A 26,222-nucleotide genomic window follows, 5' to 3' on the forward strand; every position below is an offset into this window, starting at 1 on the left:
AGGTACACAGTGTGGATTATCTGTGTTTTTCCCCCCTCCAGATTTGTTCCAATAAGGCATAGTTACAAGAACCAAAGAATACCAGATTTTAAAGGGCATTTAATCTAATCTCCCAGCTCAAGCAGAAATCCCTTCAAACTCAATCTTAGAATTATATAAAATGGTCATATATATTTTTAAAAAAATATATTTTATTGATTTTTTACAGAGAGGAAGAGAGAGGGATAAAGAGCTAGAAACATCAATGAGAGAGAAACATTGACCAGCTGCTTCCTGCACACCCCCTACCGGGGATGTGCCCGCAACCAATGTACATGCCCTTGACTGGAATCGAACCTGGGACCTTTCAGTCCGCAGACCAACGCTCTACCACTGAGCCAAACCGGTTTCGGTTAAAATGGTCATATTTTTTTTATCTACATTGCATCAGGCAGTTATTCAAACCAGCCTATTCACTAGGATCAAATAATTCTATGAAATAATTCTCAACAACTGAGTCTATGGATAATGATATGCAAATATGCCTAATTTTTAAGAATTCCTTTCTCTTGAGAGACTCTTTGTTTACTACATCTAGTACTGTATTTGCACTGACTTGCTAAGGACCACATTAACCTCTCTATGCCTCAAATTTCCCAACATTAAAATGGAAGGATTGGTTAAAGACAGAAATACAAATTCTACACCAAAAGATCTGGGAAAGAGAGGCTGAACAGATTGAAACTAACAAACAAAAGATAGGCATGACACTTCTTTAGTTTTCATCTCTTCTGGCCTTGAATACTTTGATACCATTCCTTTTTTAAACTATATTTATGAGAATTCTCCCTGGCTTCTGTTAGCCACATTGCAATCACTCATTTATAATACCCTCTTTCAGAACAGTTAAAATTAGAATTCTGAGATCCTCAGGGGACTGGGATATAAAAAAGCTAAGAACAGGGGAAACACATTGTACTACTCCTGAGTTCCTGGTTAGATGTCCTCATTACCTTTCCAATAAAATTATAAAACAACTGGAATTTATCCCATTAGAACATTAAACAACAGTACAGGTACAGTTCTTCTCATAGAAATCGTGAAAGAAGGTCCGTTTTCTTTTTTTTTTCTTTTTTTTTTTAAGAGTTTCTTTCTTTTCTTTTTTTTAAAAATATATGTTTTATTGATTTTTTTCACAGAGAGGAAGAGAGAGGGATAGAGAGTTAGAAACATCGATGAGAGAGAATCATCGATCAGCTGCCTCTTGCACAGCCCCCACTGGGGACGTGTCCACAACCAAGGTACATGCCCTTGCCCGAAATCGAACCCGGGACCTTTCAGTCCGCAGGCCGACGCTCTATCCACTGAGCCAAACTGGTCCCGGCAAAGGTCCGTTTTCTATAAAATATTTTGAAGGTTCAAAATGAATGTTTCCTCACGTGTCTCTTCTTTTGAAAAACTATTAAATAAAAATACTGCATTCTGCAGGCTGAAATTTTTTTATGTACTCATTCTATTTGAAACTGATTAAAAGAAAAATACAATTTCTATTTATCTTAAAAGGAGAAAAGCAAAGCACAGATGAGAAAGAAATCATTTTAACTATAGTTAAGCTTTATTAACCTAATGGTATACAAAACAAGGCATCTACATTTCTAATGGGCAATATTCCTCAGCGGGAAACAATGGCTTCACTTGTTTCACCTTTAAGTGAAATTACTGAGAAATGAAAAGTTCAGCTAATATTTTCTTCCAGCAAAATAATAAATGGCATTTCAAGCATGGTCCAGGAGAGACAAATGCAAATACAATACAGCCTCATATTAACCCAACTACTGAGCACAGGGGATCACAGGATTACAGGGTTTGCTAAATAGGGAAGAGGATATTTATAGATATCAGGATTCTGCCTGAAAGGTACAAAGTAAGCTGGAGGAAAGAGAACAGAATAAGTCTATTCTGTGTTTCTATCTATTGATATAAAGGTCCATATTTCATTTTAAATGTCAAATGAAAGAAGGCAGACATTAGAAGTTAATTTTATTATGGAGCTAAGTGTGCAGAATAAATCCAAGGGAATGGATTTTAAAGGTGTATTTTTTGTCAAAACATTCATTCATTCATTCATTCATTAAATTCCCATAATGTGCCCAAGTGCAGTAGTGAGTAAAATAGACACGATCTCCATGCAGGATTTGTGTTCCTATGCCATTAAACAAAGGCAATTTAAGAAACAAGAACTTCAGTTCTCTGTGGATTGTGTTATCACCATGCATGTACTAATATACAAGTTGTATGCACCCTGGTGGATAAAAGTGGTCTGACTCGCCCATAAATGTTTATACAAACTTTCTTACGGGCAAATCATGAATAGGTGTGCTACATTATACCTGCCTCAAAATCAACTTAAACTCAACTACTGGCAGAGGAGTGGAAGCACTGACCTAAAATGATACAAACTAGGTCATTTAAAGAAACTGGTGTAGTGGAATGGGGAAAGGAAGATAATGGTATATGGAAAATGCATGCGGCTCTGAGGAGCAGCTAATACTTAAATAATCCAAAGTCATAAGGCAACTGTCACGTGCATGCACTCCCCATGACTAGCTTAAATAGAACTGACTTCAATTTATTTTTACCTCTTTAATCTAACAAAAGATTGGTGCTGCCTAGTAAGACCTTAACTAATTTTCAGGAATTCCTATGGTTTAATAGAAAGAACTTCACCCAAATTTTGCCTTCTTTCTCCTCACCTCTCAACTAAATAAAACACCACGTTTCTTGAGGAATAAAATATGGGCATCTTCTCCGAAAGATTGTGGGTTCCCACCTCATCAGAATACTAATGAAAAGAACATCATGGGGTTTAGAGTTTCATAGATTTGTATTCAATTTCCCTATATATGTAACTCCAGGCATAGTTAGATCTAGAAAATGGGGACAATACTTTTAAGAAAAATGTTAGAGCCTGGCCAATGTGGTTCAGTCGGTTGAGCATCATCCTGTGCACCAAAAGTGCGCCTGTGTGATTCCCAGTCAGGGCACATACCCAGGTTGCAGGTTCGATCCTGGGTTGGGTACTTATGGGAGGCAACCAATAGATGTTTCTTTCTCACATCGATCTCTCTCTCTCTCTCTCTCTCTCTCTCTCTCTCGTCAATAAAAACATTTTTTTAAAAAGAAAAAATGTTAGGAAGATTAATAAGGTAATGCATGTAAAGCATAGGCACATATTAGGCACTCAAAACCATTGTTGTGTTTATTCTTCTTCTTTTTACTTTTCAATGACTATGTCTGACCAGAAAACAATCTTGGCAACCACCTTCAAATGTTTAATACTATCACTAGGTTCATACATGTAGAAAGCCGTCAGTAAGTAATTCCTGAATGAAGGAGTCATTATTAAATAACAATAATTAGTTATACCCTAAAATTACTGCCATCTTAGTATTTCACCAAGGATGTAGAATCATAAGGGGGGTGTGTGTGTAAAATAGCTGACCCTAAATGTTCAGAGAAACCCCAATGGGTTTTTGTTGTAGTACTCTCCAAATTAAAAGTATGTATTAGTCATAGCTGAAGATATATTAAAAAAACAAAAACAAAACCACAACCCCAAACCCAACACCCTGGGACTTACTGTTCAGTTGAACAATTACCATGGGGGCCCATGGGATACAAGATGTGACACCACTGACCCTTTAAATTCCATGTTCCACTTTCAGTTCTAAGAATAGCTTGCACTTTGGGAGATAGGGGAAAAAGTGTATTTTGGAAACCAGATAAAGAATCCAGAATAATTTGTCCTAATTTCCTATTGCTCATTTTAAGTAAAAAGAAAAACAAAAAAAAACAAATCTGTCTTGATCACTGAACAGAACAGTTGCATAACAATGTTGCATACACTGTGTATTTGTTGTATGCAGTGTACTTTTCACCTGGAAACATGAGCAGTGGTTAATTTATTGTGGTCCGTAATTATAAGCTAAACAATCATGAAATTACAGCCCATTTGATTGATAAAAAAAACTGGGAAAAAGGCTACTCTCATACATTTCTCATTTATGATGACATCTCATTCTCGATTAGGTTGGCATGCCTTTTTCATTTCAATTCTAGTTATTTTCAATAAATATAAATATGTATGTTTATATTCATTTGTTGAGAAAAGCTTAGCCTTTAAATGGACAACTCATGTATAAAGGATTAATCAAAAGAAAATGCAAAAATCTATTTAGCCTGAGGCTAATAAAACAATGTAGCAAGTGTGAAATGTGATTGGCAACTTTAGATCAAATAATTCTACTTCTTTATCAGTCTGACAGTGTAAAATCAATAGAAAATTTTTTTCTTATCGGCATTTATTCATTAGATAATCTGACCAAAGGTACATATTTTTTCCTTGTGAACACTTAGTAGCTTTTTCTTCTAAATCAATAGAAATGGTTCACCCTGGCCAGTGTGGAGCATTGAGAGGTCGCTGGTTCTATTCTGGTCAGGGATATGCCTAGGTTTCGTGTCTCTCTCCCCCTCTCCCTTTCTCTATCTAAAATCAATAAAGACACATTAGATGGAAACATATATATATATATGTGTGTGTATATATGGATATATGCAGTTCAACATTTCTAAAAGTAAAAAAGAGATTGGGGTTGGGGTAGGGAACTGACTCTTAAGTGTGAGTACTGGCTCTTTACAGTTGGAAAGCCAACCAACCTGTTCTAAACGCTTCAAAATCCATTTTTCTTTGCTTCCTCCTAAGACTACTTAATTTCATTTTAACACCCTCCAGTTAACTTCAAAGAAATCATCAAGGAACAGATGATTTCTGGTCAAATCTGTCACACATCATACTTTACAGTTTTGGGAAGGTTTCCTTAGGTCTGACGGAGAAAAGGATTGCCCCAGGTTGATGCCCACCCTATAGTTTTCATTTCCCACTCAATTTCGTTTGCAGACCCCACGCTGAAATTGCCCCCGTGGTTCTGGTGTGGCCATCCGCAAAAGAAGGCTGCAGCAGGTTCTGCAGGAAATGCCAGGGACTGGGCAGCAAATCTGCTTCCATCTGCATGGATTAAGTATTGATCATCACGTACAACCAGACCTTGCAGAAGCCTCAGCAAATAGCTCAGGACTGCAGAAGCAAGCCCGCCACACACACACACACACACACACACACACACACACACACACACCGAGCACACCGAGGCAGCGTAAAATCCACCAGGCACATCTTCCAAGCGGGACCTCTTTTGTGTCCTGGGATTTACACCCTGCCCCCCAGACGGCCGCACACCGCTAGGTGAAAAGAAAAGGAGCGCTAGGCTACCAACTCCCACGGTACCGCTAGGGCGCCCTGAGCCGCGGTAGCGCTGGCTCTGCTCCCCGCTTCTGGCCCGGGGGGACCCCAATGTCTGGCGGCGTGAGGAGGCCAGTTCCCTGCGAGCATCTAAGCAGCTCCGCGGCTCCGCCCTCACCCCAGTCCCCTGAGTAATGATGGAGCCCAGGCTCCGAACGGAACATCCACGCACCCTTCCTGCCCCTTCTCCCCGAGCTTCAGACCGCTGCACGTCCCGCCTTCCTCCCCAGGCCCGGGTCCCACACCCTCGGGGTTCCCCGCCACCCCGCGAAACCGACCCAAGACCAGCCAGCAAGCTGAGCTCCATCCCATTCCCAACTTTGCTGTAAGCGCGGTGCCCCGCCCTGGGCCCGGGGCCGAGATGGGGAGTAGGGGAGGAGGGGGAGGGATGACCGACGGGCTTAGGAGGGGCCCAGGCCCCCACACTCACCATCCTTCTGCCGAGTCCCTCCTCCTCCTCCTCCTCCTCCTCCTCCTCCCTGTGCCACCCCCGTTACCAGGGGCAACTGTTGTGGCGCCGCCCCCGACGTCCCTCGCACGCACCGCAGCGGAGCTAAGCAATAGAACGCGCGGGTTCCAGCGCCGCCGTGCCCGGAGTGCGCAGGCGCGCCGCGGTTCCCGCCCACTGCGCAGGCCCGCCCCCGGGACGGCGGGAGGCTCTGGAAGAGTGAAAACTCGCCCACGTGGCCGGCGGGCGGCCCGGCCTGTGATTGGTCAGGAAGGAGCGGCGTAGGGGCGGGGCGAGGGGAGGTTCCCGAGCGGAGTCTGACGGGGCTTCCGGGCCAAGCCTGCACACACTCTTCCCGGGACCAGGTAAGTGGTCTTGGGAGCCAGCCGCCTGCTGCCAAGTCTACCTTTTAGTTCTTCAGTCCCGGGAGGGGGCTTGTGTGTCTGTCCACACTCAGACCGGGCTGGCCTGCAGCGCGGCCTGGGCTTCTTCCACCTGCTGGAGCCACGTGGCGAGCGGAGTGGCCAGGACCTGCCTCTCCGGTTTGGCCCCCAGCAAGCTCCAACTGTCAGTCTGAGGGGAGGGGGCCTAAAGGGTGGTGCACCCTTCTCCACTCCCCACTGTGGAAAGCCTGGGGTGGAGGAGGCCAAGGGGTGGGAGGCTGCCTGTCGGAGGAGGCGACAAGCTGCTGAGGAACTGTTTCTGAGCCCTGAAGTGAGCTGACAGCGCGGGTGAAAGACGTGGTGGGTTAGCGGGGTTTTGCTAAGTGACTTTAGGACCGGGAGGTACGACTTTTGCAGTCCCCAAGGAGGCCAAAAAATAATAATAATAATAATAAAAATGGGCCTCTTCTTCTAGGCACCTAAGACGGAGGGGAGTCTGGGTGAGTTGGGAGGTCCTATCTCCCACCTCCTCCCCAGGCAGCGGACAGGAAAAGAGTATTCACAGGGAGCCAGATCCTGGAGACACAGCAGCGCACAAAATGTACCCTCTTGGATATTACATCCTTATTTCGCACAATATTTCGTTTCATTCTCAACCCTAGGAAGTGGTTAGTTTAAGCAATGTAGAGGAGATTTGAACCCATTTCTGTCTGACTCTTATGTAAGTTCTTTTAAACGTTTTTGTATTGTCCAGAACAGAGTGGCCTATATTTGTGATGTAAACCTAGAACTTTTTAATAACCAATATAGTGTGTGTGTGTGTGTGTGTGTATGTGGGGTGGTGGGGATATACCTTGACTGGACATGCCTGTGTGCCTTTTACTCACCTCCCTGGGTAGGTAAGGATTATACAAATTATAATTGGAGATTATATAAATTATTACATGTCCAGTTTATAGAACATTGCCTGGCACATAGGAAGTGCTATATAGGACTTAGCTATTACACTCATGCACCGCATAACTTAGTATCAATCAACAGTAACATGTGTTCATATATGTTGGTGACCCCCATAAGATTATGATGAACTGAAAAATTCCTATTGCCTAGTGACTCTTGTAGCTGTCCTAACATAGCACATTACTCATGTGTTTGTGGTAATGATGCTTAAATAAACCTACTGTGCTGCCAGTCATATAAAAGTATAGTACACACAATTATGTACAGTACATCATACTAGAAAATAAGCAACTATATTAATGTTTTATGTATTTACCGTACTGTACTTTTTATTGTTATTTTAGAGTAAACTCTTTATGCTTATAAAAAAAAGTTTGCTGTACAACTATTCTGTTACACTGGAAGCAGCCTCCTACCTATCGTGTTTACCATGTCTCTTGTTTTCATCATTTTCTCTTGCACTTGGTTTAAATTTGTATTGTTTTATATAGTAACATGCTGTACAGGTTTGTAGCCTTGGAGCAATAGGCTATCCCGCATGTCCTAGGTGTGTAGTAGGCTGTACTGTCTAGGTTTGTGTAAGGCACTCTGGTGTTCACACAACTGCAACGTCACCCAATGAGGCATCTCTCAGAGTGTATTCCTGTCGTTAAGCAGAGCATGACTGTATTAATAGTTTCACCTAGGTTTTTAGACTTTGCCCCTCTTCCTGACAGCAGGTTTTCTAGTCTGGTGAAGATCATTGGAATGAAGGTAGACTTCCCCTGAATGGTCCTTAGCTATTTAAGAATCCAACTAAAGTAATTTTTTAAACATCTGCTCCCTGCATACCTGCTTCAGATCATTGGAGAGAAAACTCAGTTAACATCCTTGACCAATGTGGGGCTCTGTAAGGCAAATCGGTGTGTGATTTGCTGTCCAGGCCAACTTCTTATAGGTTCTTTTGGAGTCAGGTGAACGCTTTCCCCTCTCCCACTCCTGGCTCAGTTGGGACTGAGTGAAACGCCTTTGGTCTTTGAACCAGCCTGCAGGAGGCCGAGTTAGCCTGTTCCTGGAGGCAAAGCCCAGAGCTCCATGGGCACAGGCTGTGCATGTGAGCTTGTCATTTTCTGTGTATGGAAGATTCTGAGTTAAGGTGATATTTTAAAGAGAAAAAAAAGAGACATATAACCTAGTAGTGGAAGATATAAATTAAATCTGAAAATTATTCATTATAAAAATGAGTAGGTGTTATTAGTGAAAAGGGGAAGGAATAGCACTCTGGACAGGGAATGTATTTGCTAAGGAACAGGTGGCAGGCAGCCTATTGCATCTCAGAAAGTCCTATGGGCCCTAAATGGTTTGGCTCAGTGGATAGAGCGTTGGCCTGTGGATTGAAAGGTCCCAGGTTCGGTTCCGGTCAAGGGCATGTACCTTGGTTGTGAGCACATCCCCAGTGGGAGGTGTGCAAGGAGGCAGCTGATTGATGTTTCTCTCTCATCAATGTTTCTAACTCTCTATCCCTCTCCCTTCCTCTCTGTAAAAAAAAAAAAATCAATAAAACATTTTAAAAAAGAAAAAAGAAAGTTTTTTGGCACTTGAAACTCAACTTGTGGAAAAATAAAACTTACTCTTTCTCCCCCCCCCCCCCCCCCCCGAAAACCTATTTTTCTTTTTTTTTTTTTTTTTTTTTTTTTTAATATATATTTTATTGATTTTTTACAGAGAGGAAGATAGAGGGATAGAGAGTTAGAAACATCGATGAGAGAGAATCATCGATCAGCTGCCTCCTGCACACCCCCCACTGGGGATGTGCCCGCAACCACAGTACATGCCCTTGACCGGAATCGAACCCGGGACCTCTCAGTCCCCAGGCCGACGCTCTATCCACTGAGCCAAACCAGTTTTGGCCGAAAACCTATTTTTCTATATTCTCAGACTCAGCACATTTTTGCCCAAATCAGAAACCCCAGGTATCACTCTAAATATTTGTGATGTGTCAACTTGACTAGGCCAAACAAAATTCCTTAGCATCCCCCTTCCCCCCTCATATGTTTGTATTGGGCTATGAGGGAGAAGCAGCCGTTCCTAGCCAATCCCTTCCCACACACTTTCTCCCAGTTATTCCATGGAACACTAATTTAGGGACTGTGGTGAAGGAATTTTGCAAATGTAATTAAAATCCATAATGGGTTGGTTTTGAATTAACCTAAAGGGAGATTATCCTGGTGGTCTGACTTAATCAGATGGAATCCCTTTAAAAGAGGGCTAGGCCCCCCAGGAGTCAGAGACAGCTGGGCCTGCATTACTTCCCTTTCCCCCAGGATCAGCCCTTTCTGACTGTCTCTTTTGTTGACCTCCTGCTTACTTAGCCAACTCCCATAATTACATAAGCCAATTAGCTAATTCCTTGTAATAAATCAATTTTTATCAGTGTGTGTGTGTGTGTGTGTGTGTGTGTGTGTGTGTATGTGTGTGATTTTTGTTGTTGGCGGAAACAAAGTTTATGGTGGATAGACAGACTTCCTGCCGTAAGAGGGCAGCAGGAAGGGGGCCCAGAGTGGATTGCCTGTGTATGAGATTTTATATGTCTATATATTTCTTATTGATTCTACTTCTCTACTTAAACCTGACTCATAATATTCCTCTTATACCTGATCACTTAGGTTCTCTAATTTTGGGCCCTCCTCTCTGATTAGTGCATTTGGGTTCATTTGAGCCCCACTTCTTGCCTGATTATTAGGGTCCTCTTCCAGCTCCCCTTTCTGAGTCTTTATCTCATACTAGAGGTGCAGTGCATGAAATTTGTGCACAGGTAGGGTCCCTAGGACTGGCCAGCGATCAGGGCCAATCAGGATCTTCCTTTGTTCCATGCCATCACCTGGTGGTCAGCGCATGTCATATTAACCTTTTATTATATAGGATGATTGTTCTGTATAAGCTACACATCTGATCTTGTCACTCTTCCTAAAAATTTTAAAAAAAATATATTCCATTGATTTTATACAGAGAGGAAGGGAGAGAGATAGAGAGTTAGAAACATTGATGAGAGAGAAACATCAATCAGCTGCCTCTTGCACACCCCTACTGGGGATGTGCCTGCAACCAAGGTACATGCCCTTGACCGGAATCGAACCTTTCAGTCCGCAGGCCGACACTCTATCCACTGAGCCAAACCGGTTTTGGCATCTTCCTAAAATTTTTTAATGGCTTCCTAAATTTTAAAATTTTTTAAAATTTATTTTTAATATACTTTTATTGATTTCAGAGGGGAAGGGAGAGGTAGAGAAATATAGAAACATAAATGATGATAGAGAATCACTGATTGGCTGCCTTCTGCATGCCCCACACTGGGGATCAAGTCCACAACCTGGGCTTGTGCCCTGACCTGGAATCGAACCACGACCTCCTAGTTCATAGGTTGATGTTCAACCACTGAGCCAAGCTGGCTGGCCTTCTTCCTGAAATTTTTAGGCAAAAGTTTCTAAGCCTTAGATTTTTGTTTGACTTCAGTTTCTCTCTTCTGTTAGCATATTTATTATTAATTTTTCTTTTGGGAAAATTTTTTAGTGGTTGCCCTAGCGTTTGCAATATACATTTTCAACTAACTCAAGTCCACTTTCAAATAATACTATACCACTTCATTTCAAGTACCTTATAATAGAATATTCTCAGTTCCTCCCTCCCATCCACTAAATCGTTCACTTATCTACAGCTATAATCACGGGATACATGGTTGCTATCATTATTTTGAATACACTGTTATCTGTTTACAATTAGAATAAGAAAAGTAAAGATTTAAAAAATATATATATATTTTATTGATTTTTGGGAGAGGGATAGAGAGTTAGAAAGATTGATGAGATCAAATCATTGATTAGCTGCCTCTTGCACACCCCCTGCTGGGGATGTGCCCGCAACCAAGGTACATGCCCTTGACCCGAATCAAACCCAGAACCTTTCAGTCTGCAAGCTGATGCTCTATCCAGTGAGCCAAACTGGTTTCAGCCTCCTTTATTTTTTAAAGGATCGTTTTGTTTGATGCAGAATTCCAGGTTCATGGGTTGTTGTTTTATACTTTCAACACTTACAAGTAAATATTTCACTCTACTCTTGATTACATGGTTTCTAAAGAAATGTCTGATGTAATTCTTTGCTCTAAGTAAGGGTTTTTCCCCCTCCTCTTTCTGGCTGCTTTCTTGATTTTCTGCGGCTTGAATATAATATGCCTACATGTAGATTTTGGGGCATTTATCTTGCTTGGTGTTCCCTGAGACTCCTCAATTTGTGGTTTGGTGTCTGTCATTAATTTTGGAAATTTTTCAGTCATTCTTTTTTTTTTTTTTTTTTTACACCAAGCAACCTACATAGCTGCTTTTCAATCATTACTTCTTCAAATATTTCTTTTCCTTTCTTCTCCTTCTGGTATTCCCATTATGTGTTTGCCACATCTTTTGTAATTGTATCAAGGTTCTTGGTGATTCTATTCTTTTTTAATTTTCTCTCTCTCTTTTTTAAAAAAAAAAATATTGATTTCAGAGCAGGAGAGAGAGAGAGAGAGAGAGAGAGAGAGAGAGAGAGAGAGAGAGAGAGAGAGAGAGAAAGAGAAATATCAATGAGAGAGAATCCTTGATTGGCTGCCAGAAGCACTAGGGGATAGTTTTCTGATCTTCACCTTGAGAACCTACTGGACTCCTGGAGGTAAAACTCACAAAAGTAGTGTCCCCCCAAGATTGAGTCCCCACCTGTCCACATCGAGCTCCAGAAATTCGTTGATTACAGTTTTAAGTTTTCCAGTGAGACTTGCCCAGGCAGTGGGCTTCTGCTCTCAATGAGCTGAGTGACTCCTTACCTGCCTGCCTCCAGGTTTTGAGGCAGTGGTTTGCCCTGTGATCTCGGTTCTCTGATGGGTCTAAGAATAGTTGTTGATGTTTAGTTTGTTCAGCTTTTTTTCTTCTTGTGAGGGTAGGAGTGACATTGTGCACACCATGAGCTTTAAGTGCTGGCTCTTCCTTTTGCTTGAAATACTGCTCTTCCATCTATTTAACTTCTATGTGTATTTCCAAAGCATTGTTTATTTCTCATACTAACAAAGTGTGTTCAGAATCCCTCATCTAGCCCAGAACCCACGGTGGCAGGCTGTGGGGGTGGAGGGGTGGCCCTGGAGTGGGGGATTTGGGATCTAGCATGGTGGCTGTGGGGCTGACAAATGGAGAAGAAAAAGCCTTTGGTGGCTGTGAAGGCCCTGATGCCACATGGCCCAGGTCAAGTTGCTGAGAATGACAAATGAAATCAATTTTAGAGAGATCCCTTCATATGAACTATCAAAAGCATGCATGGCCGAGACCGGTTTGGCTCACTGGATAGAGCGTTGGCCTGCAGACTCAAGGGTCCCAGGTTCGATTCCGGTCAAGGGCATGTACCTTGGTTGCTGGCACATCCCCAGTGTGTGTGTGTGTGTGTGTGTGTGTGTGTGTGTGTGTGTGCAGGAGGCAGCTGATTGATGATTCTCTCTCGTCGATGTTTCTAGCTCTCTATCCCTCTCTCTTCCTCTTTGTGAAAAATCAATAAAATATATTTTTTAAAAAAGCATGCATGTATTTTACTTACAAGGTTCGCTACACTAACAGCTTCACAGAGATTTCTGAATTCCCAATTGCACCTGAAATTGCACTGGAACTGCTGATGGCTGAGAACTTCCTAGATTGTTAAATAAAATAAATTATAAACTGTTAGCTATTTTCAGTATTTAATACCGGTAATTTGGTTAGTAATTTTTTCATAGATAGTATGTTGCTTGTGTGCGATTGAACTTTAAAGTCCATTGCAAAGCAGACTATCGTCTCTTCTTTTGTATGACACAGTTGAAATTTGTTTTGCTACATCAGCAGATTAAGGACATATTCACCAATTGAGAAATAAACAAATATGCCATTTACTCGGTAGTTTGCCCTTACCCTTTGGATGTGATTTTTAAAATCAGAGCAGTGGCGATATAGTAAATGCTGAAATTTAGTCATAAATGAACATATTCTACAGGTAAATATTGGGGCTATGTATTTTTATGTTCTTGTGTTGTTGTTTTTAAACCTATTTTGATCTTATAGCTGTCATTACTTTTATTAAAATTATGCAAATAATTGCATTGTAAACATGTTTATAACTTAGACATGTTGATTTTTTTTTTTTTTTTTTTTTTTTTTTTTTTTTTGTCCACGAGGGTTCCTTTTTCTCCGCAACCTCGCCAACACTTGTCGTTTGTTGATTTGTTGATGTTGGCCATTCTGACAGGTGTGAGATGGTACCACATTGTTGTTTTGATTTGCACCTCTTGGACAATTAGTGACTTTGAGCATGTTTTCATGTGCCTTTTGGCCTTCCTTCTGTGACATGTTGATTTTTATAACTGTCAAAGACATGAGTTGAAATTTCTTATCTGTCTTTTGATAAACTGCAGTATTGTTTTAAATGTATCTTGTCTTTTTGTTCATTGCTAAAATTTAAGAACTTTATTTAAAAGCAATTTGGAAGATTACTTAGAAAGGCTATTGGAGTAGTGACCTTTTGAATTGTAGCCATGTGGTCAATAAGTGAAGTACAAGACCTTGATTTCATGTGTACTGTGCATTTTGGCCAACCCAAAGTATTGTATTTTCATTGATTACAAAACTTCCTTTGTAATATTCATTCTTCTTACATAGGCCCTTGTTATGATTATACTTCTGGTTGCTTAAATGTTTTAAAAGATTCATTGTGAACTTTACTCACATCTTAAAAGCTGTACTTTTCTGAACAAATCCAGTCTTCCTGTATCCAACTGAAATGTTATAAAATATGACAAGCATGTGGACAGATATAGGGAAAATCTTGTAATGCATTGTGATATAGTATATGAATTATCTTCTATTAATTAAAATTTGTCCCAATAAATATGCCCATCATCTGTGGGTCTCCTACTGATATCTAACTTGTAAAGAGGTCATTCAGCTTTTATACTAAGCAGACCAAAAATGTTTCAAAAGCTATGACAGAGCATCTCTGCTTGGGCCTGGGAAAAGAGAACTGTAGTTTGGTTTATTATTGTTTCTATCTTAGGAAATCAAAGCTATCATTAGGGTTTTTAAGTTTCTATCTTAGTTCTTCAAGACTGGTTTAATATGGACCAATTTTTATGGGCACTGCAAAAGTCATAAACAACCAAGGTCTATAAATGATTTTCCTCTTAGAAAAACTTAACATACTTTCTAGCTTATTGAAAGCAGTTAAATATATATGTTAATTCCATATATTTAGTAACTTATTAAGATATACTGCTGGTACGTATTTTAGTATAGAAGATTACCAAGTACAAGAATTATATTCTGCTACTTGAGACAAATGATGATAATTATAAATCTAAATAATAAAAGGTTAAGCCATGAGGCTGGCATGGCTCAGTAGTTGAGCGTTAACCTGTGAACCTGAAGATCCCAGTTCGATTCCCGGTCAGGGCACATGCCAGTGTCTTGATCCCCAGTGGTGGTAGAAGTGGTGGTGGTGATGGAGGAGGAGGAGGAGGAGGAGGAGGAGGAAGAGAGGGCATGCAGAAAGCAGCCGATTGATATTTCTGTCTCATCAATGTTTCTCCTCCCTTTCTCTCTCTAAAATCAATTAAAAAATATATTTAAAAAAATAAAAAATAAAAGGTTAAGGTGTTAGTTAGAATCAAATTTTACTTTGACCGATTTTAGTAGGTTACTTCTTATGTTAGATTCACAGTAATCTTAAGTTAAAATATTGAAAAGAACTGAAAGATTAGGAAAACATGTATATCTTGTGGCAAATGATACTTGCATATTAATAAAGGCTCTATTGACTAAAAAAAAAAGAACCCCTCATCTATTTCAGATAAGGTGACCATTTCATTTATCATCCAAATTGGGACACATCCACATTGAGAGTGAAAGGGGTGCTATTCGTAATGACCCCAGGCCAACACTCCTAGGCAAACTGGGAGATATGATCATCTCAGTTTTAGATGTCTCTTTGCTGGCTTTCCCCTGCTCCCAGTGTCTGCTGCCCTTACTGAATTACTTACCTGTTTAGCCTCTATTCTGAAAGCCCTTGAGGGCAGACATGGCGCCTCACTCACAGCCATGGCCCTGAAGCTCTCACAGGGCCGCCATGCACCACACACACACAGACACGGTAATGATGGAAATGATCATGCCACGTTCATTTCTACTTTACCTGTGATAGTTTCTACCTTTAACGGGATCCCCTGCCTTCTACCTCCTTCAGGTAAACCTGTCTTCTAGGGCCTTGCTCACATTCCACTCCTCCTGGGAAGCCCTCTTTGATTGCTCTGCTCCTCCGCCCCTCAGTCTCTGCTTCTGCCTATTTCCTGTTTTGCTGTACATATTACATACTGTTCCACTGTGGGCTCTTGTTCCTCAGTCAGTCTCAGCTCTCCAAGTACAGGCACTGCGTTGACCCTTTCCCAAGTCTCCCCCGTACCATGACCAAGCATAGGGCTGGCCATTAGTAGGCACTCAGGAAACACATGTTGGTACCCAGTTGCTCAGTCTGAGCCCTTCCCAAAATGAGTTAGATGACGGCAGTGGCTGGTGAAAGCAGGCAGTTCACCAAAGTGGGAGATGGGGCCAGGTTTTTTTTTTTTTTTTTTTTTAAATATATTTTTTATTGATTTTTGTACAGAGAGGAAGGGAGAGAGATAGAGTTAGAAACATCAGTGAGAGAGAATCATCGATCAGCTGCCTCTTGCACACCCCCTACTGGGGATATACCCGCAACCAAGGTACATGCCCTTGACCGGAATCGAACCCGGGGCCCTTCAGTCCCCAAGCCGACGCTCTATCCATTGAGCCAAACTGGTCCCGGCTGGGGCAAGGTTTTGATTTAGGGAACAGCCCTCATTTTTCCTGTCTTCCTTAAGTACCCAGTTGTGTGTGAGCAAGATGGAGCCTGACCTGTCTGGTTTTAACATCGATGCCCCCCGTTGGGACCAGTTCACTTTCCTGGGGCGGGTGAAGCACTTCTTCAATATCACGGACCCTCGCACTGTTTTGGTACCAGAGCGGGAGCTGGATTGGGCCAAGATGATGGTGGAGAAAAGCAGGTGAGTGGCTAGGGGGAAGGGTTGGAGGCACTGGGGCAACTTGGATGGGTTCCCTACAGGAGGTGGAAGCGGAAGATGAGGGTATAGGCAGAAATCTCAGGAAGGAGGGAGAAAGTAGAGCAGGATGACTTGGAGTGGGGGGACAAGGGGGTAACTCTGTCCTTGGGTGACAGGATGGGGGCCGTGCCCCCAGGGACTCAAGTGGAGCAGCTGCTGTATGCCAAAAAGCTGTATGACTCTGCCTTCCACCCTGACACCGGGGAGAAGATGAACGTCATTGGACGGATGTCCTTCCAGGTTCCCGGCGGCATGATCATCACAGGCTTCATGCTCCAGTTCTACAGGTGGGATTTGGGAACAAGGCAATGGGAGGTGTAACCACTTGGGTCTGCTCGGCAGGGAGCCATATTATTATAATAGCCATCATTATTGAAACTTTCCGATGCTAGGCACTGTGCTAAATTCTTTGAACGTGTTACCTCATTTAATTTTCTCAACAGTCCTACAGATAGGTACTATTACCTCTCCATTTTATAGATGAGAAACTGAGGCTCGAGAGAGGTTATATAACTTGTGCATGATCATATAGCCAGGAAGTATTCGTACCTGGATTTTAACATAAGTTAGTCCTTTCTAGAACTTTCAGTGAATAAACTATGCTAATTTCCTCTTTAGAAAGTGCTTATATTAACAATGAATTCAATGTTTTTTATAATCTACACTAATAAAAGAGAAACATGCAAATTAACCATCATTTTGCTACACCCACCAGCCAATCAGGAGCAAGTATGCAAATTAACCCAACCAAGATTGTGGCCACCACAGAGTTGGAGCAAGCAGGAGGCTTGGGTTTCCCCAAGCGATGGAGGAAGCCAAGCTTCCTGCCCTGGCTGACCCTGGCGTCCGCTCAAGGCTACAAAGTTTCAATTATAGAAGATAAATAAATCCCACATACCTGTGGAGGAGCAAGCAGGGTGGTGGAGGCAGGAGGGAAGCAGGCGGGACTTTGCTCCCTTCTTTGCTTTACTCAGGAAGCCCTATTCTTGCAGGAATCTTCCTGCAACAAGCCTCCTATTAAAAAAAATAGGAAGGCCCTTTCAGCTCACTTGGGGAGAGAATAAACGTAGCTGCTGCATGTGTGACTATTCCCCTTCCTCTCTTCATTCTTCCGTGCCCTCCCCCCCCCATGCATTTATTTGTCTTGTTATTGAGCCAGACTTTGAGCCCCAGCTCTTAGGAATATAAAGACTTTAGTCCTTCTTTCCCCTCAAGGAGCTTCCAGTTTTGTTAGAGACCAAGAAGTAAGTGAAGAGTTACAGTCCAGCTTGCTAAGTAGTAGGTTGAGGAGAGAATATGGGATTGTAGGAGTTGGGAGCATGGGATGACTTTGCCTCAGGAAGGGCAGGGGAAGGGTCAAAAAGGTTCCAAGGAGAAAGTAATCTCTCAACAGGGTGTGATTTAGCCATGTTTGGAACAGTGTGAGAGTGTGAATGAGTGTTGTGTGTGTGTGTGTGTGTGTGTTCCAGGAAGAGGGGAAAGGCTGTACAAAAGCCCAGGTGTACAAAACACGGGGACAGTTTGGGGAACAGCTGTTAACATGGTTTGACCTGTGCATACCTCCCTTCATTCTCCTCTCCTTTCCGGACCTCGATTCCTGGTAGGACGATGCCCGCGATCATCTTCTGGCAGTGGGTGAACCAGTCCTTCAACGCCTTAGTCAACTACACCAACAGGAACGCGGCTTCCCCCACATCAGGCAGGTAGGAGACCTGAAGCCCAGGCTGTGCACCTGGGTTTGGAGGAGGTGGCTGTCCTTTTGCTTCCAGGGGAACAACCTTGCTAGAGGGTTCTCAAGCTGTCTGTCCTCCCCGCGTAGGGTTCACACTGGACAGGTGACAGTTTCCCCTTTTCAGGGTTTGGAAGTGTTTTCTTAGGCTGACTAGGAAAGCATCTTCTTCTTGGACCAATTCAAAATATGTTCATTCTAAAAACATTTCTTCTACATTCATTCCACACATATGCAGGAATGATTCAGATGCTAGGGATACGTTTGAGTAAGGCACTTGTGGTCCCTCTTTTTGTAGACTTTAAGGTCTAAGAAAACAAGTGCAGTAACCTCAGATTGTCGCCATTAGGAAACACACAGGTGACAAATTAGGGAACAGCAGAAAGGTGTCTGTGTAGATGGGCTGGTCAGGGAAGTCCACAGCTGGGAGCTGGATTTTGAAGAATAAAGATTTAGCTATGAAAGAGCCCAGGGAGCCCAGCCAGTGTGACTCAGTGGTTGATCATTGACCTATGAATCAGGAGGTCATGGTTGAATTCCCCCTCAGGGCACATACCTGGTCTCGATCCCCAGAATGGGGACATATAGCAGACAGCCAATCAACGATTCTCTCTCATCATTTTGGTTTCTATCTCTTTCTCCCTCTCCCTTCCTCTCTGAAATCAATAAAAATATATTTAAAAAGAAAAGGAAAAGCCCAGGGAAGAATACCCTGGGAAGGGAGCAGCAGCGTGCAGAGATCCTGAAGTAGGAAAAAGCTGGGTGTGTTTAAAGTACAGAAAGGAAGCACCTGGAATGATATATGACACATAATAGACACTCAGTAATGTAAAATTGAAATGTAAATAAAGCACAGAAAGGAGGCCCAGGGGGCTGGGTCATCTGGAGTTAGGGGGAGGCCACGAGATGACACAGGACAAACCCCATGAGCTTCTCAGGTATGAAGCCCCATTTCCAGACTTTCTCAATCAAGCCGTGGTCTTACTCTCATCCAGAAGGGCCCCCCATTCTTAAGCATCTCTCTCCTCCACTAGGCAGATGGCTCTTGCCTACGTCACAGCCACAACCACTGCAGTGACCACTGCTGTGAGCATGAACATGTTGACAAAGGTACTTCTGGGATTGCTGTGGGCATGGTAGCCACTAGGGGGCAGCAAAGTCCTAGGGAGAACTAGGCATTTCCCCAGTCTGGGTGAGTTGGGGTATAACCAGAGCCCAGCCAAGTAGTGGGGAATGCAGCAGGGCTGTCCCCAGGTTGGTCTTTCTCAGGCCTCTGAGGGAGTTTGGGTTCCCAGATGGATGTCTGGGTGTGTGGGAGTAGCCCTTGTTTTGTAGTCCATAAGTCAGTCCCTTTACCCTCATCTTACAGCGAGCCTCAGCAACTCCCATTGTTCCCTTTCTCCAACAGAAAGCTCCACCCTTGGTGGCCCGCTGGGTGCCCTTTGCTGCTGTAGCTGCTGCTAACTGTGTCAATATCCCAATGATGCGACAGCAGTGAGTACAGGGGTCCCTTTCCCTCCTTACAAGCCACAAGGCCAGCAGGGAAACCAAGGCAAGAGACCCGGCTTCTTGGAGCCGGGGTGGATGTGGGGGGAGGCTGGCCTCAGAAGAGTCCCCGAGGATTGACTGCTCCAGTAGTGAAGGCCAGTCCAATAGAGTGGCGGGTGATTTAGGTATAATCTGTGATGGGTACGTGGGAGTCATTTTTTGGATGGTGTGGGATGGAGACTTAAGGGGAGCCTGTGGGTTTTATACTCAATCATGTCCTTCCAACTGCAGCTGTATTTAAGTGTGAGCGCTGCCTTCTTCCAAAGCCCTGGGGATGGTTTACACTGCACATGTGTCAAACACAAGGCCCGCGGGCCAAATCCGTCCCGCCAGGCCTTGCAATGTGGCCCGCACTGCGCTGTCATCACTGCACTCCACTGCGTTTCCATCACAATGACAGTTTATGACTGTTCAGTAAACCATTCGGCCCGCGATTTAGGCTGGATTTTAGATTTTGGCCCCTTCTCTGATTGAGTTCGACACCCCTAGTTTACAGGATGAAATGCAGCAGAGTGAGGTGTCCATAGGAAGAACAGGGCCAAGAAGCTTTGAAAGAAGCCCGTGGAGTTAGATAGATGTTTTCCAGGTACCGGGCTCTAAGAATAGGTAAAAGGAGAAACCTGTTGTGTCTCAGTTCTTATTTCTTGACTAGAGAAAGCATAGATGTTCCTCTGTTATAACACTGAATGATGTAATATATGTCAAGTCCTCAAAATAGCACCTAGAAAATAACAAGTGCTATATAAATGTTAACTTTTTAAGAAATATATATTTTATTGACTTTTTAAAGAGAGGAAGGGAGAGGGAAAGAGAGTCAGAAACGTTGATGAGAGAGAAACATCAATCAGCTGCCTCCTGCACACTCCCCACTGGAGATATGCCTGCAACCAAGACACATGTCCCCAACTGGAATCGAACCTGGGACCCTTCAGTCCGCAGGCTGATGCTCTATTTACTGAGCCAAACCGGTTAGGGCTAAATGTTAGCTTTTATTGCTATTGTTGTCGGCATTGCCTTCATCATCATCACCAATTTCTACAGCCACATTTTCTTAGAAGTGTTAGTAAATGGGAATGCATCACACTTGCCCAGAGCACACTACTGGAATAGTCGTGCATACACATTGCTCCTCTCCTCTCTCCCTTCCCCATCCAGTTGCTACTTTCCATCAAACGAATAAGCCCCAGCCACCTACCATGTTTTGGGTTGAGTGCTGTCAAGAACTGGCCTGAGAATAAAAACCAGAGCAGCTACTGTTTGTGGTGCAGTCTCTCCGTGTCAGTCACCGGACTAAGCACTTTGCAGGCATTATCCTGTTAAAACACTGAGTCCTAGGAAGTGGGTGTCAGGATTGTCTCCATTTTGCAGTTGAGGACAACTGAGTCTGTAGAAGGACTAGGGAAGTTGCTCATTAGGGAAGACACGCTCTGCAGTTTCAGGGCTCAACCTAGGCAGTCCGGGCTCAGGACTGGCTCTCCTAACCAATGCCCTAGATCACTTCAGATTCCACTCACTGGAGTGCAGAGGAAGGTCACAGGGCAAGGCTACGGAGGTGGCTCCCCAGAGCTTGAGTGCCCTGGCCGTAGTCCCCTGGTGTGTCACATTGTTGGCAGACTTCCAGCACCCCTTCCCCATATCCAGCATCTCCTGTCTGTGTCTAGGGAACTCATCCACGGCATCTCTGTGAAGGACAAAAATCACAATGAGATGGGTCATTCCCGGGTGAGCAGAGGTCCTCCCTTTGGGTGGGAGGAGGGAACTCCCTTTCATACCCTTTCCTGTTCTTAGGGGTCCGAGCAGGCGTGGGCTCCATTATAGGACCTCCCCGACTCCACTCTCATTCTCCTCAGTTTCTCCCACGTTTCTCTGTTTGGGACATTTCTCATGTCCTTTTTGCATCATTTCTAGTCCTAAAGCTGGCTGGGTTGGTGAAGGTTGGGAGAAGTCACTCAAGCCCTGGCAGGTCCATCGCTTCCCCATTCCCAACTCAAGCTTGGCTGTGACCCTGACTCTGACCCTGACTGTGGCCCAGTCATGGATACTGGATAAGGTCATTCCTAACAGCTTGCTCTTCTTTGCCCTCAGAGAGCTGCGGCCATAGGCATCACTCAAGTGGTAATTTCTCGGATCACCATGGCAGCCCCTGGCATGAGTAAGATGGGGAAGGCTTCCCCTCTGGGGGGTCCCTGGAGCACACGATAGAGGCCTCAGCCACACTCAGCTTTTGGGTGGGAGGTGGAATCCCAGCTTCTATAGCGAAACTTCTCTTACCGGTTTGCTTGAGCGCTGAGAGCCACAGGAATACCACACTGTAGTTCTTGGAACATCAATTGATGAGACATTTTAAAATATATTTTATTGATTTTTTTACAGAGAGGAAGGGAGAGAGATAGAGAGCTAGAAACGTTGTCAATGAGAGAGAAACATCGACCAGCTGCCTCTTGCACACCCCTCACCAGGGATGTACCCGCAACCAGCGTACATGCCCTTGACCGGAATCGAACCTGGGACCTTTCAGTCCGCAGACCGATGCTCTACCACTGAGCCAACCAGTTTTGGCTTGATGAGACATTTTAAGTTATTTTTATTCAGCACATATTTCTTAAGTGTCTTCAATGTACTGGACACAGTGTGGGGTGCTGGGGAGACAGTGATAGCAAAAATAAACCCCCTGCCCTCGTTGTGCTTCCAGCAGGGGCAGGTTACAGAGTAAGATAAAAAGGCTGTCTACATGAGCTTTCAGAGGTAGTTTGAGTCCTGAGGACACTTTGGGCCTGGGGCACATGTTCTGTGATTGCAGGAGTGCTTGGGGAAGCAGCCTCCTGCTGGGACTCGGGGGCCAAGTCAGAGTGGCCATGCCTACAGTCCGCCATTCTCCCAAATGAAAAGTATTTTCTGGAACTTCTGTGGGAGGAGGGAGAATCATTCAGTCCCTGATCTAACTCCGGAAAGGGGTCTTAGGGATAGTCCTACAGGTCCCCCCAGCTTCTCCCTGGTTTCTTTCAGTCTTGTTGCCAATCGTCATGGAAAGGCTAGAGAAACTGCGCTTCATGCAGGTGAGTGGGGTTACCTTTTGCCTCTTCCCTGCCCAGCGTCTTCCCACCACACCTGTGCCTGGGAGCTCCTGACCCTCTCATCCTTCCCTCTAGCTTCCAGTCTTCATCTCACGGAAGTAGGGCTCATCAGACCAGTCCCCCCTGGCTGCCCGCTTCAGACAGCATAGCCGGTTGCTCGGCCTTGTCTACAGAGAGCAAGGAGAGCCCTTGTTCTTTCGCTCAGGGCCAGCAGTCTTATATCTGCGGCTGGTTGTTCGCAGGGCAGGCGAGGGGTTCACCTTAAGGTATATAAGCCCCATGTGGGTTTTCCTGTTGTTTGTTTTTGTGCAGAAAGTCAAGGTCCTGCATGCACCGTTGCAGGTTATGCTGTGTGGCTGCTTGTGAGTAGCACGTTTTCTTGGTTTGGGTTCTGCGGTGGCTGGGGCACCAAGATCTGTCTTATGTCACCTGTGTTGAAAAACACGTCCTCCTTTGCCTGACTTCCACAGTGCTGGAGCTCAGTACATCTGTGATCCATCTAGAGAGCTCTCACCTCATCTTTTTGGAGGAAACCAGGCTAGCAAGGCTCTGTGCACACAGTCGCATGGGAGGCAGAGTGCTTGGGTACCCTCCTGTCCCAGGGTCTTCCCTCTGACCTTACGTCTGGAGAAGAGACAAAAACGATGAGACACATGGGAGATATCTGTAATACTATCAGCAATAAAAACTGTATTTCAAAGGAAAAATTTAAAAAAAAGATGAGACAGTCCCACCATGAAAAAGAAGTGATAGTGATGTGACAGAGGTGTTAGCTAACACTCAGATCATTGTGTTACGATATGTGAATGTATCAAATCAACATTTTAAACTTCCACATTGTTATATGTGTCGATTATATCTCAATAAGATAAATAAATAGATAAAATACACAAAGAGACAAAAATATGAGACAGCCCGGGGCTGTCAAGTATCTCAACCTCACACAGGAGGAAAACACATCATGGCAGCATTATCAACTGGACATGCCCTACCATTAATCATGATGCCTCACAGGACTACAGCGCTAGTGGCAGCAACAACAACTGACAATTATTGAATGTGCCCCCTGTGCTAATGCTGCACATCTATAATTTCACTTACTCTCCTCAGCCCTAGAGGCATAGATGCCCTCATCTTCTTTTACAAAAGAAGAAACTAAGGCTCAGAGCAATGAAGACACTTGCCCAATTGCTGGAGCTGAGATTGGTCCTTGGCAGACATGCTGTACTTCTGTTTATTGAATTACTTCTTCTGTTCATTGAATGGACACTTGCCATAGGTTGGGCGCTGTATATAAGTCATTATCTCATTGAATCCTCACAGTGATGCTGCAAAGTAGACACTCTGATCCTCCCTCTGCTGGCCCTGAGATAACATGCCCCAGACGGTACCACTTTTAAGTGTCAAAGCTATGATAGGAACTCAGGTCCATGACTCTCAAATCTTGTAAGACATGGTCCTGGAACTGCATCGTCTGAAATCTTGTTAGAAGTAAAGACTCGCAAGCATTTCCCGAGACCTACTGATCAGCATCCCATTTTCATAAGCCCTGGTATGCACATTGAAGTTTGATGGACCCTGGCCTTTACTGTTCTCCAACAGTCCAGATGCTCAGTGAAGAGAGGAGCAGGATCTTTGGATTCACACCCCTCGCTGCTTTCCCTGCATGTCAGTGGATGCATGTGGTCTTTAGGGCTGCTGCTTACACTCCCTAGTGACTTCATGTGCTTGAACAACAGGGGTGAATTGGGGTAAGGGATGAGGGATGGAGGCTGGCTGATTTTAGTACGTACTAGAATGAGCATCCTGGCACCAAGAGACCAGGAGAAGGGTTGAAGGGAGAGGAGTTATGGAACCAGATGGGAGGCCAAGTGAATGGGCATCTGCCCTATCCTTTAGGAGGCTCAGGCATGTGGGAGGGCCTGTGGGGAAATGCCCCCTAATGCTTTGGTTTCTCCTTTTTTTCCAGCCTCATCTTCATGGTGCCAGTGGCATGTGGACTCTTCCCACAGATATGGTATCAGTCATTCAATCCTTACTTTGTTTTACCAAATGTCCTGTCCCTATTCTCCCTGCCCTGCTTGCTGTCCAGAAGGAGAGAGGGAGGGGCAAGAAGGGCAGCATTTGTCCAGGGACAAGTGCCTCTCAGCCTAAACTCTGGCCCTCTTAACCCTGCGTGAATGGTAAGCCAGAACACGTCTCCAATGGGATGAAGTGCTTCCTCCCAGTGCAACAAGGGCTGCCTTGGAGAGAAAGTGGCGGAACAACAAGAGACTCTGTCCTGCTGGTTGGGTTATTAGTGAATCTCCCCTGGCTGGATCCAGTCTTTGAATTTGAACAAGGGGACAGGTCCTTATCATGGCTCTTATTTGCCAGAGGGTGGATGACTTGAACCTCTTCACTCCCCTTGCGTGTCATGGAAGGGCAGCATCAGATGGATGGGAGGAAGGACTGGTTCCAGGAGACCGGGTATGAATACATACCTGGAATGTATACCGAGGAGATGCCACTCTCCCCTCTCTTAGTGCTCTTAGCTCAGTGGTCATCTGTTAGATGTCTCCTGTGTTCCGAGCACTGTGCCTGTAATCTTGTGGAGAAGGTGGAAGTTGAGCACCAGGGAGAAGGAAGACAGGCTTGAGTAGAGGTAAAAGCAACATATTGTGGGTGTACAGCAGCTACTACTAATTCTGAAGGAAAAAATGGGGAAGGGGCTTCTTAGAGCAGGTATTTGCGTTGAGCTTTATCTAAGGGTAATTTGCTGCTGTGGCATACTCATAACCATCTTCTCTCTTCTCAGTGAATTGCCAGTTTCCTACCTGGAACAGGAGCTCCAAGACACCATCAAGGCCAAGTATGGAGAACACGTGCCTTCTGTCTACTTCAATAAGGGTCTCTAAATGTCCCACCTCAGCAAGGACAGGTCTATCCCAATATTCACCAGCTCCTCCTCAGCTGCCTGTGCCCTCATTCCTCTTTGCCAACAGGGCCTAAGACTAGGGTGTATTTGGGGGTGTATGAGGCAGCAGAATTCCTCATGCTTATACCCAGGCACTTGGTTTATTGGGCTCCAGGGGATGGAAGTGAACAAGGGGAGGAAGACCAAATTCTCTTTCTGCTTCCCCTTTCATCCCATGGAAACCAGGAGCTGAGGCCCCCTCAGGGGGGAGTTGCTGGGACCTGAGGGGGACATTCAGCAAACCGATTGGAAAAATTAGGAAAACTTTGGGACTCTGGTTCCAGCCAGGATTGGGAAGAACCTCTGGGACAAAGAGAAGTTCCTACTCTTCTTTCCTCTTCCTTCTGTGTCATCTTCTCTTAAGCTATGAAACCTTTACCCTTGTAATTCTAGTTAATGCAGGAAGTATGTGGGGGGGGGGGAGGGGTAATCTGTGTCACTCTGGGGCTCATCTCCTCTCTCAGAAAGGTTCTTTGGGAGTGCTGCTAACCTTGAGTTTTATCAGGAACGTGGGAGTTCTTAGTGCTGAAAAGAGGTCATTGTGTGAGGCAGCAGAGTTCTGTGGTGCTCAAGCTCAGTCTATTGATACTTTGTTCTGCTCTAAAATCATGTCTGATTTCACTTCTGTGTTT

The 26,222-nt window shown here is 44.3% G+C and overlaps 2 protein-coding genes across 3 annotated transcripts in view; one reads left to right on the top strand and one right to left on the bottom strand.

Annotated features, from left to right (window-relative positions):
• ARL3 (ADP ribosylation factor like GTPase 3) overlaps positions 1–5,938 on the bottom strand; it is a 29,658-nt gene extending 23,720 nt beyond the window's left edge. The window contains exon 1 of the mRNA XM_036437956.2: positions 5,769–5,938. Coding sequence (XP_036293849.1) covers positions 5,769–5,771 — 3 coding nt within the window. The 5' untranslated portion in view covers positions 5,772–5,938. The remainder of the gene's footprint in view (positions 1–5,768) is intronic.
• On the top strand, positions 1–26,222 carry SFXN2 (sideroflexin 2). Of its 2 annotated transcripts, XM_045582046.1 has the most exons (13): positions 1–11; positions 6,980–6,982; positions 16,051–16,226; positions 16,400–16,570; positions 17,888–17,986; positions 19,047–19,122; positions 19,421–19,506; positions 21,222–21,282; positions 21,646–21,712; positions 22,567–22,616; positions 22,947–22,996; positions 24,604–24,651; positions 25,432–26,222. In XM_045582046.1, the coding sequence occupies exons 3-13, from the start codon at positions 16,066–16,068 to the stop codon at positions 25,529–25,531; spliced, it is 969 nt and encodes a 322-aa protein (XP_045438002.1). In that variant the 5' UTR covers positions 1–11; positions 6,980–6,982; positions 16,051–16,065; the 3' UTR covers positions 25,532–26,222. The 2 variants fall into 2 exon arrangements, with proteins under 2 accessions (XP_045438002.1, XP_036293761.1); XM_036437868.2 differs by lacking the exons at positions 1–11; positions 6,980–6,982 and adding an exon at positions 6,063–6,151 and having other exon boundaries at positions 16,044–16,226.

Source organism: Pipistrellus kuhlii, unplaced genomic scaffold (genome assembly GCF_014108245.1).
Source record: "Pipistrellus kuhlii isolate mPipKuh1 unplaced genomic scaffold, mPipKuh1.p scaffold_m20_p_15, whole genome shotgun sequence".
NCBI lineage: Eukaryota > Metazoa > Chordata > Mammalia > Chiroptera > Vespertilionidae > Pipistrellus > Pipistrellus kuhlii.

Bases quoted from the DNA above. Each gene is read 5' to 3' on its own strand.
- SFXN2 (XM_045582046.1), top strand. From the start codon at position 16,066: ATGGAGCCTGACCTGTCTGGTTTTAACATCGATGCCCCCCGTTGGGAC. The intron at 19,507-21,221 runs GTGAGTACAGGG...GTCTGTGTCTAG, and splicing joins ATCCCAATGATGCGACAGCA to GGAACTCATCCACGGCATCT. The intron at 22,997-24,603 runs GTGAGTAGCACG...CTTTTTTTCCAG, and splicing joins GTTATGCTGTGTGGCTGCTT to CCTCATCTTCATGGTGCCAG.